General features: G+C 35.5%; 1 protein-coding gene across 1 annotated transcript in view; it reads left to right on the top strand.

Moving 5' to 3' along the window:
• The window catches only part of grin3a (glutamate receptor, ionotropic, N-methyl-D-aspartate 3A), a 51,492-nt gene extending 39,301 nt beyond the window's left edge, over positions 1–12,191 (top strand). Inside the window, exons 8-10 of the mRNA XM_044096367.1 lie at positions 877–1,038; positions 1,814–1,884; positions 10,455–12,191. Coding sequence (XP_043952302.1) covers positions 877–1,038; positions 1,814–1,884; positions 10,455–11,010 — 789 coding nt within the window. The 3' untranslated portion in view covers positions 11,011–12,191. The remainder of the gene's footprint in view (positions 1–876; positions 1,039–1,813; positions 1,885–10,454) is intronic.
• The last annotated feature ends 1,171 nt before the right edge of the window (positions 12,192–13,362 follow it).

Here is a 13,362-nt window from a genome sequence, read left to right as displayed (position 1 = left end):
CTAAAACTACTCTTCTTCTGTCCCAACAATATAAACCCAAGGTTCAATAAACAATTTGCTTGTTGAAGAACATTTCCTGTGAGATTTTCTTCCCCAGCAATCATCTGTCCTGTCTAACTTTTACAGAACCTTGGGCTTCCACTCTGCAAAGTTTCATCAGAGGTAGCTGGCCAAGTTAACATACTGCAATGATGGATCTAATCCATCATGTATTTTGGACTTTATAATGTAATCACTGTAGCTGGCACCATATCACAAGCTACTTCATGCTCAGCAGTAAATAGTTTTCTTATGAGAATGCGGGCAGAGCTGCAGAAACTGCAACAGGTGGTCCATTGTGAAATGTCTAACACCTTAAATTCGGATTGCCAAACATTGAGGTTTGTGATGAAATTGAAATTCCAATAGATTCAGTCTTGCAAGTCGCTTAGATCCATATGAGAGTCAATAAGGTAAAACATTAGGGGATGATGGTTCTGGGTATTTTTTGGTAAAAGTGAATGTAAATTTTTTTCCCTTATCCTTTTGTTGAATAAGTAAACCAGATTCCACAACAAATTGAAAGTTAAGCTTATTTTTATTCAGAATAATGATGAGAGACGAACATAACAAGCAACATCATTGCCCAATGTCTTATTGTGCTGGACTATCAAGCAGAATGTCTTGGATGCTTTGGGCAAAGCATTGCAGAGAAAAACAAGACTTCTTGCTGAGTTGTCATTTTTTTCCTGATAGTTGTCACATTGTATGCCCTTCATGTAAACTGTTAGTTTGCAATCGGTATGTCTTTATTCTGCTCTGAAGTCTCCCGCTTGGTTCTGCATTTCACTAACTTTCTTTCTCTACATCTGACTTTTTCTATCCCTCTTTCACCAGACACTGCAGATGGGCATAAGGCATTTCTCTGGTCTGTTTGTGATGCTGTGTGTAGGCGTGGCCTTATCTCTTCTGACCACGATAGCGGAACACATTGTGTACAAGCTAGTGATCCCGAGGGTCAAGGAGCCACGCTCCAAATACTGGCTGCACACTAGTCAGGTACCGACTCACTGAACTGAACAGAAGAAATAAACAGAAACATTAGTAGACTATTTCACAATTACCAGGAGAAGATTTCTCAGGGTATCTTAGAAAAGGTCTTTGAAAGGACAGCTGCTGTCAGCAAAAGAAAATTAAATGTTAAAGTACAAAAATTAAGATATAATACTGTTGTGCCTCAGAGGTTTGTAAATTTCACTGTTAATTATTTAGTGGTACTTTTGGTTAGCATACATCACACCTTTGTGAGTTCTTTAAGTTTTCAATTAAATAGTATTTATTAAATAACTCAGTATATTGCAGTAACATGCAGTACTACAGTTGTTACTGTAGTACAACTGACTTGTTTTTTGAAGTGTTTATTGCTTTTGTTAAATGCACAAAAGCACACAAAAGTTGAACTTTAAGAAGTTTTACTGGTTTTTTTTTAAGCTACATATTTGGTACTTTTAGACTTCACTGTATTGCTAAGGTCCTTCTTGTTGGAACCTGCACAAGCATTTCCTCTTCTGTCAGATGAAATGTGAATGGAAAACAACAATATTTATATATAAATATATAAAAGAACAGTTACTACAAAAATATATATGTATATATATATATATATATATATCTTTTTTTTTGTATTTCTTGAAGCTTGAAGACATTAGTCTATATCTGTTTTTCACTCAATGAATTGAGTTACTGAAATATTCTAATCTGTTGAACATGCTGTTTGTAAGACAAAACATTTAGGTGTTAAAATTCATAACAGGATGTGTTGATTGTTTTCCAGAGGTTACACAGAGCCCTTAATTCTGTCTTCACCGATGACAAACTACCAACTGTTACCAAGCCTGAAAAAAGGTAATGTCCTTGTCTTGCAAACTTTACTCTATGTCAGCAAAATGAACAATTTAGTTGACAATTTTATACTCCCACTAGTTTAGTTTATTTTACCAAGTTGATTTCAGATAACCCCCTCTACATTGGCAGAACTTTGCACAGATGTGACATAATTATTTGTTTTTACTTCAGTATGTTGTTTTGACTTGACATTTAGGCTCATTAAAACTTTTGTCAAGCTACATTAAATAGGTAGGTTTTGTTGTGTTTTTTCCTTTCCTTTAAACAAATGAAAAACAGTTTTTTGTCATTTACTAAGAATGACAAAAACTGCTTTTACTGAGCAACGTTTCTCTTTCTCTTCCCCGCTACTTGTACTATTTGAACGTTAAACACCAGACCATAAATGTACTGGAAATGTTACCGAAACCGTTCATGCTAGAAATCATGCTGAACTCTGGAGTGTCATTATGAATAAAATATGGACCATATAATCTCACATTCATTCACACTGAAAATACAGGATGGCAGTTCCAGCCGAGAGCCAATTTTCCAAACTTAAATGCCCTATTGGTCAAATTATCAGCCTGCGAATGAGTGACATCAATTAACATCCAAGTGCCAGGAATGGGACCCATTTTTAATCAGGAACTAAATAGAATGGTCAATCTCTTAGAAGGCAATTATCTGAGGGAGTTGAGAAAATAATCTGATGCTGACGTCAGAGTATTGTCAGAAATAGTGAGACAGACAGGAGGTAAGTCAAAAGACTCTCCTTCCTACTAATATTGGTCCTTTTTTAAAAGATATATAGGCTACACTTCATGATTGTCAGTTTTTTATCTGTTGTAATTTTCCTTTATTTTTTAAAGTTCTTAATTAAAGTCGACTCCCAGTCGTTGATGTTGATGTAAGTTTATATCAGTGTTAGCCAGGTTATATCTCACAGCATGGTTTGTTGTGTAAGGGGTCAGAAATGGTGTTTTTGATGGTGTTGATCTAACATATATAGTTATTTCCCCTAACAACCTCAAGCAATGTTTTTCATCCCTTATGACGTCACAGAAAAGGTGAGACTGTACTGGCTGCCACAGTGTCCTATCTGATGGTGTCGGGTTTCATGACCTGTTCAAACGCAGCGAGAAAATTTGTCATTAAATTCTAAAACCTTCAAAGTTTTATCTACATATAATTCACTGAATTTTGAAAATGTGCTATGAGCCAAATTATCAACTAGTCATATCAAAACAGAAGGAAAACATGCTACTGTGAGCCTATCAAATTTTCTTCTTGGAATATTGTAAACTGGATCAAGATGTGAGTTTATTAAATATTGTAGCTGTGTGTGTTTTATGCTTATACACACATTGTAAGGTTATGCCTGTTTCACATGGCACATTGTCGGAACTCTAGTTTTTACTCTAGTTGGCTATTTTGAAAACATAAGCTGGGCCAACAATCTGTCACGGTAAAAAAAAAAAGAAAGAAAGAAAGAAAGAGAAACGATGTGGTAATGTCCAGAAGGTCACTGGTGTGTGTATTAAGAGGGCCAAAGTTACAATAAAGTGGAAATGACTTTACTGCTGAAGCAGACCTGGATCCTATATTGACTAATTTTGTAATTTTAAGCAACTCTGATCAGTTGATCAGGAAATCCTTATCAGGGCGTTTGCTTAGTAAACAGATTTAATTTCAAATGATTCCACTCTGCACTAAAGGTTCAACTTCTCTGTATGTTTCACATCCATCTCTACTTAGAACAGTAAGGGACACTGAGGTAGAGTGCACAATGTGGGGATTAAATATACATAATAATTATGGAGACAAGTCCATGTGACTTGTCTCCATAATTTAGAGTTTGCAAAATATGCTAAATTTCTTGCATCTCTATTCCTAAAATGGATTGCAAGCAGATTGTTTTATGGTAATGAGAATAGACCTCCCACCCTTGCAGACTTACCTCATTCAATCACACTCCTTCACGTCATAACCCCATGCTGTCTAAAAGTCAGAAATTATTACTATCTCATTAGCCACATCTCAGAACCTGCTGCCATGTGGAATGACTGAGCTGCAAGCACTGCACTGCACTTTGATGGGTCTTGCATTTATTGTACAGGAATGCAAACAGTAAAATAATAATAATATTCCTTACAACATTAAATCTGAAAGTATCAGTTTATAATCTTGTTCAGGTGCAGAGCTGTTAGTCTGCGGTAGATACGATTTGACCAGCAAAGAGCAAAAAGGTTAGAATTTAATTGGCTACGATCAGTGCTCTTGATTAAACTACAACCTATAAGATTTCCTAACTATATCAACAACAACGTCAAGAAAAAAAAAAAGAAATCATCAGAGACCTGTTGGTCTGAGTTTGGAGAAATGTCTGCAGGTCAAAATATTCTCAGATGACCAATTAAAACTGTTTTCAGAATCAAGCTGGAAACACACACCACAGGGACAAAAGGAAATAATGAAATGAAATCATGGGTGCTTCCAGTTGATCTTTAAAATCCATATTTTGTGCTTGTCATGAAACACTGAGCCGAAAGTAGAAAACTGAGCCCACAGACAGTTTAAATGAATAGAAAGTAAACATTATTGATGAAATGCAAACAAAAAGGGGCAGGTGAAATAAGATGCAATAAGAAAAGCAGCCAAAAAGCAAGAGACTCAATTGAGTAAAGAGAACATTGGGATTTTCAGAACTTATCTACCTGGCGATGCAAAACAAAGGTAAGAAACAAAAAGTCATTTGGGGAGCAATGCGAGATTAGTCTAAGCAGACATCTCTCTGTGGGGGCCGAGAATAATGAGAAAGAGGTGGTATTACCCAATCGATCACACGAAGGGAAACACAATCTGAGAGACATCTGAGGTCAGGTTTCCCTTGATCCAAAACAAGACTTAACTAAATTGAGACCAAAATCCCCTTTCAGTAAAAGGCTAACTCTTACTGCAACCACATTATAATCATTTAAACTGATTTTAGATCTTAGCTAACTGGTTGTAGTCTGCACTAGGCACACACACGGGCTAGTTTTACAGTTTTAGCAGGCTGTGTAGTTTGAAACTAAAATAGATTATTAGTCATCACAGAACAAAGGAATATGCCAGTTACACAATAACAAAAAAAAGGCCTTATTAATAATTGGACATTTTACTATATAGTGAGCAGGGTGTTCGGTATCTTGTGAAAAACACCAGTAGGTTCTGAAGATTCAAAGATTTAATTTCAAATGATTCATCAAGTCTTGGCTTAAGTAGCATCTGAATTGACAGATGGGGGAGGAGATATTATTCACTGGTGAATTATTGGCATGTGCTACAGAAAACTACTGCATGCTGGTAGATATGAATAAATGGGAGGTCATCCTTGTTTCATAAAATTCCATTATAGAAGTTACACACACACACACATACAATATATATATATATATATATAATTGCATTAGAAGAGATGGTATGGTGTTATATGACATATTTTTTGGATTATTTGTAATAAAAAAAGAGGTATGGTGTGTAGGAGCACGGAAAAAAATGAAATCAATAGTTACAAGACTCGGTACTTAAGCCCTTGAACTGGATGCACCAGAAATGTGTACAAATTACACTGAAATGTCCTTCCCTAAGCAATATAGGAATGTGCTATCCATCTCAAGGTAAGAATAGCTAAACATGTTGATGTCGGGGGGGAGCAGAAGATTACAGGTCTCGTTTCTTGAAAGTGAAGTAGATGCTGATTTGTGATGCAGCGATCTAAGATTTTTTGTGAACAATTTCCAATTTGGTAAAACTTTGATTCCCAAAACTATTGTAGCCAATTTCTAGTTTACATAATAAACTATATTTCTTTCTTTTTTCTTCTTTTTTTTTTGCATGCCACAAAACAGAAGAGCATCATTTTGTGAAAGACTAATATGTTCTATGATGAGTTTTGAAAATCAAAATCTAGTGCGTCTTTCTTGACATTTAAGAGGAAAGGGGGTTTTAAACTGTTAAATCATTCATTAATTACTTGGAACAATGCAGGAACCTTTTTGAAATAATCAATCAATAATTAATAGCAGTAGCAGAGGTAAGCGTGTAAGAAGAAAAGAGGAATCTACATGTCTGAACTGCAGTAAATCAGAGATTCACTATGATTTTACAACAAAAACAAAACTTCTTAGGTGGAATTTTAAGCTTTTGAAATCTTACATTAACAATTAGCACAATTGGCACAGTTAGCCATTACTGTTCTATATATAAATATCTATATAATATAGATATTTATATATAGAACCTCAAACCAAACTACTAGGTATAGAAGAAGGAAAACGAGAGGACAGCATATCATGGGTCAGGAAACATTTTAGGCCTTTAAGAAATCGTAGAGTTAATGTAAGAGTCCTGAAGGATTCTCGACAGAAGACACACAAAGGCTTACAGCATTTCCCAGGTAGATAAAGTTTGAAAGCTCCTACAGATGAAACAGAACTTTGCTTTAGTGCGTACATTCAGCCTTTATGTTATCTGATAAAGTTTCACTCCCTGTTAGCAGCCTGAATTAACTGCTGAAAATGTTGCTAAAGACACATGGAAGAAGCAGTTTGCATCTTCCCTGCAGGCCTCTGATACTGAAGAAAAACAATCTTTAAAGTCCACTTCCCTCAATAATAACTTCCTCTCCAAGGAATGTGGATTGTTAGCTTGGCTAATTTAGAGTTTGCAAAATATGCTAAATTTCTTGCATCTCTATTCCTAAAATGGATTGCAAGCAGATTGTTTTATGAAATAATTGTCTACACTGCAACACAAAAAAGTTTGGCAATTTCAGTTGTTGAAACTGTTCTCTAAAAGTTTATTTTTAAAAATAAAAAAATTGTATTTATGGATAAAAATATATATATATATATATATATATATATATATATATATATATATATATATATATATATATATATATATATATATATATATATATATATATATATATATATATATATATATATATATATATATATACATGGTATACAGCTGTGGAAAAAAAAGAGACTACTGCATTGAACCCCATTAAAAGTGTCATGGTTATTCCACTAAATTTAGATTTTTGAACTCTTCCTGAGTTAAAACATTGGTGTTGTTGTTTCTAAATGAATATGAACTTCTTTAAATAAACATCAAATTTTTTGCTAGGAATTTCTGTCAGTACAATAAAAGTACATATAACATGTATGTTCATATAAGTCATAAAATTCATATAATAAAAGAACAATGCTCATTTTACTCAAACATATATCAGTTTATCAAAGAAACTGACAACTTTAATTGGTCTGTATATAATCACAAAAGGAGGGAAAAAAAAGCAAAAATAAGTTTAAAACCCAAATAATAAAGTATGTTTAACCCGTAGTTGAATGTTGTGCATGTTTACCAATAAGGAACCTATTAGTTGTTGTTATTATTATTATTAAATGTATTCAGTAAAAAAAAAAAACTCTAATGGAAATAAGTTTCAGGACTCTTAAGCCTCCTGAAACCGCTGTGGTTATTATATGACCTGGGGCTTAAAACATCTGATAAAGTGTTCCTCATCTCAAAAATGTTCTATCTTTCACCACTACCATGCCGTGAGCACAGGTCGATAGGCGGAAATATCATTTTAAGATGAAACTCTTCTTATGTTCTTATATTCAGATATGTCATCTGTAAGCTTTGATGTTAGGAGTATCTCATTAGATTTTTCTTGCCACTTTTTTCCTCTGGTAAAAATAGCTTTTGATTTTGAGAGCTCCTCAGTAAAGCTCAAGCTCAGACAGATTTGGCCATATCACTTTAACTCTGACAAATTTTAAAAAAATTACCTCCAAAGATATAACATACGCTTTAAATCACAACAGTCTGTGATTTAAAGTAAATAGATAATAACTCCATAATTGGTGCCCTTTCTATTTCCTATTATATAAATAGATTGTGTGATGATAACTTAGTGTAATAATTGTTTTTGGTTCACAACAAAATATTGACCTATTAAGCAGTTTCCGCTCTGACTTGACAAAATCCATCAAATATCAGTAAATATGTTTCACTGCACAAGAGCTGGCTGCAATAAAACAATGAAGTTATATTAACACCAAAAAGTTAAGACTCTACTCTCATTCAGTTGTCAAGTTGTTAAACTAATTCATACTTGGTGTCATTGCACTTTTAAATCTTTATCATTTAAATATGTGATAAAAGTCGCATATTTATCACATATTACACCACATAATACACCACCTATTTTGTGTATTTGTTTGGGATTTTATGTGATGGACAAAACGTAGAGCATAATTCTACAGACAGCTTTTAAAAGAATGTGAAATAAAAATCTAATGTAAAATTTTAGCCATAACCCTTCATTACACGTGAGTAATTGAATGTATAAACGCAGATGTTTCGTGAGGAGACTCACATGTTTGCCAGAGAACATTATTGCACAAAGAGCATCATGAAACACAAGTAACACGTCAGCTCAGGTATAGGTTTCTGGAAAAGATTAAAGCAGGGTTAGGTTAGAAAATAAGAGCTTTGGTTTTCATCTTGCTACAAGAGTCTTACTTTAGGCTGCTGACAATTAAAGACTGAAAAAAAGTTATCCTTTAAGCAGAAAACAAACCAATTGCAATGGAATAGCTTCATTTAGATCAAAACATTACATCAAATCATCTTGGGATTAAAAAGACACAGGTAAAGTCCAGATCTAAATCCAATTGATAATCAGCAGCCATGCTTGAAAATTGATGCTCGCATACACTCCACATCAAATCTCACTGAGCTTTACATAGCAAAGGAAGATTATCAAGGTTTCAGTCTCAAGAAGTGCAAAGCTGGTAGATTCATACCCCAAAGACTTAGAGCTGAACGGTACAAGACACAGTGAGACTGAATACAAACACATGAAACCTTTTTGGGAGTTTTTCAACATTTTAAAACCCCCACAAATATATTAGGTTATGCCCGTAAACAAAGATACGACCAAATGTGAAAAATGTCAATGAGTGTGAATACTTTTGCTAGACATCATTTATTAGATTACTCGTCAATCTTCTTTCCTCCTTATGTGAATCATAATTAAAACATTGTTTTTCTACTAAAGTCCAAGAAGGTTTTCTTAATCTAAAAATCAGCTCGGCAACTGTTTTCTTTAAAGTTGGTTGGCCTCAAACTCCTGAGAAATAGAATCTAAATTTGTCTTATATTGTTTGTGGTGGCTCCAAATTACCCTTCATAAATCATAATTATGAGGAATAAACAAGATGAAAAGAAGTGGACACTGATTAAAGGATCTTGAATGTTCACATCACTCCTGAGAGCAAGAAAAAGAGGTAAAAAAAAAAAAAAAAGGAAAGAGGAATTGCAAAATGATGCATGCTTCCACTAAAAGTTGGCAGCACTACAATTAAAGCTCTCCTAAGCATTCTGGTTTAAACTCCAAGGTAAAATTGAAGCTCCAGGTCGGCTGACAAAGGATTGTTAGGATCACTGCTGGCACAGTAGGATGCTAGATATAAATCTAGTATAAAATCTGTATTAAAGTTTTTCAAAATTTAAAATGTTGACTATTTTCAAATAGTTAACAAAATCCTTTTTGTTAACATCTAAGCATATTCATATTTGTATGAAATGAATAAGTTATCACTGATTTGTTACCAAAAAAAAAACTGCTGTATTTACAAACTAAACAGTAAAGCAAAGTCAAACAATAATAAGAACAGTAGCTGATTTAAACAGAAGTGCTGACATTGTACAACAATGGGTGGAATTGCTAGGCTAAAGCTAGCGTGCTTTCTCTTCTGATACGACTCACTGATAATATCTCTTCCAACATTATTCAGTGTAATTCAGTTAAGTGTGTGTGGACAAAACTTCCAAACAAAGCTATTCTCTGTCTTTATAAACTACAAACAAATGAGTAACATAATTTAGAACATCAAATAGAACATCAATGGTCCCTGATGACAGCAACCTTTCATCATGGACCATTTCAGAGGGGATTTGTGGATTTTAATTATGCTTGGCCAGCTGTGGACCCTAAACCTTGCAAATACAGTTTTTCATCCTAGTTGTCAGTTTTGAGTACAAATTAATTTTGTACATATCGCAATTAAAAATGTTTTATAGAAGTCCATCCAAAATTATTCACCTTATTCATCGTGTTGTAGTAATGTTGTGGAATGAAGTTGTGACACGGCAAGATTACAACAGGAAATATAGCAGCACAATCAAATTTCAGAATAAGTAATATTCAGCTTCACCAAATAGTTTACTACAACACAAATTATTTCTGAAAATATTGAGGCTGGTATGGAAGAATGCTAAAATAAGTACCTCAAGCATGATGTCCAAATGTTGTCCAGAACTTCACGTGTCACTTCATGGCAATTATTTTAGGTGCCAGGCCAAAAAAAAAAGCATGTTGTCTTTTTGTCTGTACCAGTCAGCTTTTTACTAAGATTACTTGCATAGTATTCCTACCAGCATGTAGCATTAAATTGATTCACACTTTACCCACCTTGGCATTTAGATTTCTTTCTTGACATTTCACTTTTTCTCTGCCTTTATCCCAGGTGCAATGAAGGAAACAACCAGTCAGCATCTTGGAATCCTGCAGAATCCTCCCACTGCAACCGGCGAAGGTTTCTTCCGCAAGATATTCAGAATGACTTGGAACATCCATCCCCCCAGGATCTTCCACCTCCACCTTCTTCCCACCCTCATCCTCCTACACTTCCATTGCTGGAGAAACATATGCCCATAGTGACCACCTCTAACGGCCGCTCTGACCTGTTAGGACGTGTTTTGGGCCAAGGACAAGAAGGATCTGGACAGACTACAACGCAATGTTGCGGCTTAGGAGTGGGTGATGGTAGTCTTGGCCAAGTTGGTCGAAACCCACTAGTGCAAGAACTGTCAGAACTTGAGGGTCAAATCACTGCAATCAAGCTGCAGCTACAGTCAGCACTGAGAAGGAAGAGAGAGCTTGAACGGTACCAAACAGAAAACCAGCAAACAAACCAGACTTCACCAAGTCAGCCCTCAACACACCAGTCCAACCAGTTTTGCCAGTATACTCAGTCCCACCAGCAGACTAACCAACACACAAACACACTCCCAGATGTCTGAAGCCTGCCTTTCCTTGTTTTGTCTAGAAAAACCTTAAAAAAACCTGGAAACACAACTCCACAAAACCTTTTGGATAGGGAACCCTGCCAAGCTTCTGAAAAATGCTGAAAAAGATTTCTCTTACTAAGGTCCTCATTTATACACAGGAATTTATCTAAATGTTGACCTGAAATCTTCACTGTGGATCTGATTTTGCTATTTGAATCCTGCTGGGACATTTTCTGACCTCCGGAAAGTGAGAATTGAATAGAAGAAGTTGTTGTGGACAAGAGTGAAAGAGGGATGCTGAACCCCACAAGCTTGTCAGTGAGGAGCCCTGTTTCTCTGTCCTCTCCGCCTCCATTTCATTCTTCTCAGATTCCTTCAGCTTCTTTTCTTCCACGTTCCTTTCATGCGGAATGCATCCTTTTGTCCCCGAAATATCTCACCTCTGAGATAAGCCCAATCTCTTCAGAGGTATGATTTACTTGCCATGACTTTAAGCTTTCTGATTGATAAGATGACTCTTTCCGGTTTAAGCTTAATGAATTATTTCACCAGAGTTTAAGGGTCTTATTATGACCCATAGATGAACCCAGCCAGATGAGTCTTTATGATTGTGTGTCATGTACAGATTTTACATCTTTCTGGCATACAACCCATTGGGGATTTGAAGACATCATTCAATGGCTTAATGTCTCAGATCTTTGGCAATGTGGCAACTGAGTTTTCTTGAATACGTCTTCTGAACATCAGCAGACTTTCTGTGTAAGAGATTATGGAAAGATACTGTATAAAGCATTCACAAGACACTATCATAAAGAAGAACTGGTTGGCACATAAGCAGAGGATTTTATGAAAATTCACAACAGTAATTATGAATCACTGTATAATGTTGGTCCTGTACTTCACTGATGCACTCCTGGTTTATTGAAGTCATTATTTAACATGTCAGAGCCAAATTTGTGGGCTAACAAGAGACAGGGATAAACTATTTTGCCTTAGAGAATTCTGGTGTCCTTATACTGTTGTTGCCATAAAAAACACAGAATACTACTCAAATCTTGGTGCCAACCAATCACTAAATGAAATATTTTCTTTATAATTGTTAACCACTGTTCTGGCTCTGACATGTTACTTAATGCAAAGAACATTTACAACCAAACACAGCAGAACAGTTTCCAAGTGATTAATTTCATGCACTTTTCTTTGTTATGGGTTGGACATGATCCATTATTAAAAATGCATTTCTCTTCTTTGCACAAATTGTTTTTATTTTAATTTGTTGTTTTTAGTTTGAAGTGACTGGGATGAAAATCATCTCCTCATCCTTGGTTCTCAACCTTCTGGACTTCTCCCTTCAGGTCAGGGGTCAATCTTTGCCCCAAGCATAGAACTTTAAGTATCTTAGCAAGTTAGTGTGTGATGGCAAGATTAAGTGAAAAATGGACAGAAGAACTCTGGCCTCATTTGCTGTAAAGCAAGCAACTTTCAATCCTTAACTATGGTCTGTAGGATGATAAGACTAAGATGATGTGAAGAATAACACCATCCCAGGGAATACTTGAGTGGAATCACTGGTTTTCCAAATCGAGCTGCAGTTTGAGCATCAAATCAGGATTCCTTTTGAGCACCTTGCTTTGCTGGTTTTCCAAGCACGTCTCACAGGAGCCTGAAGCAGACCCACAACTTGTGAGGAACCATGCAAGTATATACCTTCTGGCTTAGGAATGCCTTGGGATCCCCCAGACTATGCTGAAGAGTAGCTCTGGTTAAAGAAATGTCTGGTTTTCTCTTCTTGGTCTGTCACCCCAGAGACAGATCTTCGATAAGCTGAAGACAATGCATGAGTGGATTTTTCTTCTGTCTATCAAAAACATCCAAATCTTTTTGTAGGCTAAAGGAAAAAAAACTAGAGATCTTATTAGAAAAAAAACAAAAAAACATCAGAGCTATGAAGAAAATTTAACTTCAATTCACAATTCATAAGCAAATTACAGAGATACAGTCAGTGGTTTAAAAATTGTCTGAAATCACTACTCCAAACTTTGCTTCTATCCCTAAAACACTCATCCCCTTGCAGTATGAGTGGAGAAGTTAGTTTGGACAAGTAGGCATATTCCCAAGCGCCGACAATTAAATTTTTTCAGATCATCGTATGGTCAAAAACTGCTGTGTGTACACGCAAACACACACAAACACAAAGAGCTCCTATCTATTTAGCCAGTGTGTCTGCAGGGTAAGCGCAGGCTGTCACAGCTGAAATGAATACCTGACAGAGCAAAAGAGAAAGTGCACTCGCTGAGCCGTCAGCTTTCTTTGTGCCTCTGTGTGTGTATTTCTTGCTAGGCAGTGACATAAACATCCCTGAAG

The sequence above is a fragment of the Gambusia affinis genome, linkage group LG17, assembly GCF_019740435.1.
Source record: "Gambusia affinis linkage group LG17, SWU_Gaff_1.0, whole genome shotgun sequence".
NCBI lineage: Eukaryota > Metazoa > Chordata > Actinopteri > Cyprinodontiformes > Poeciliidae > Gambusia > Gambusia affinis.
This window is presented reverse-complemented; position numbering and strand designations above follow the sequence as displayed.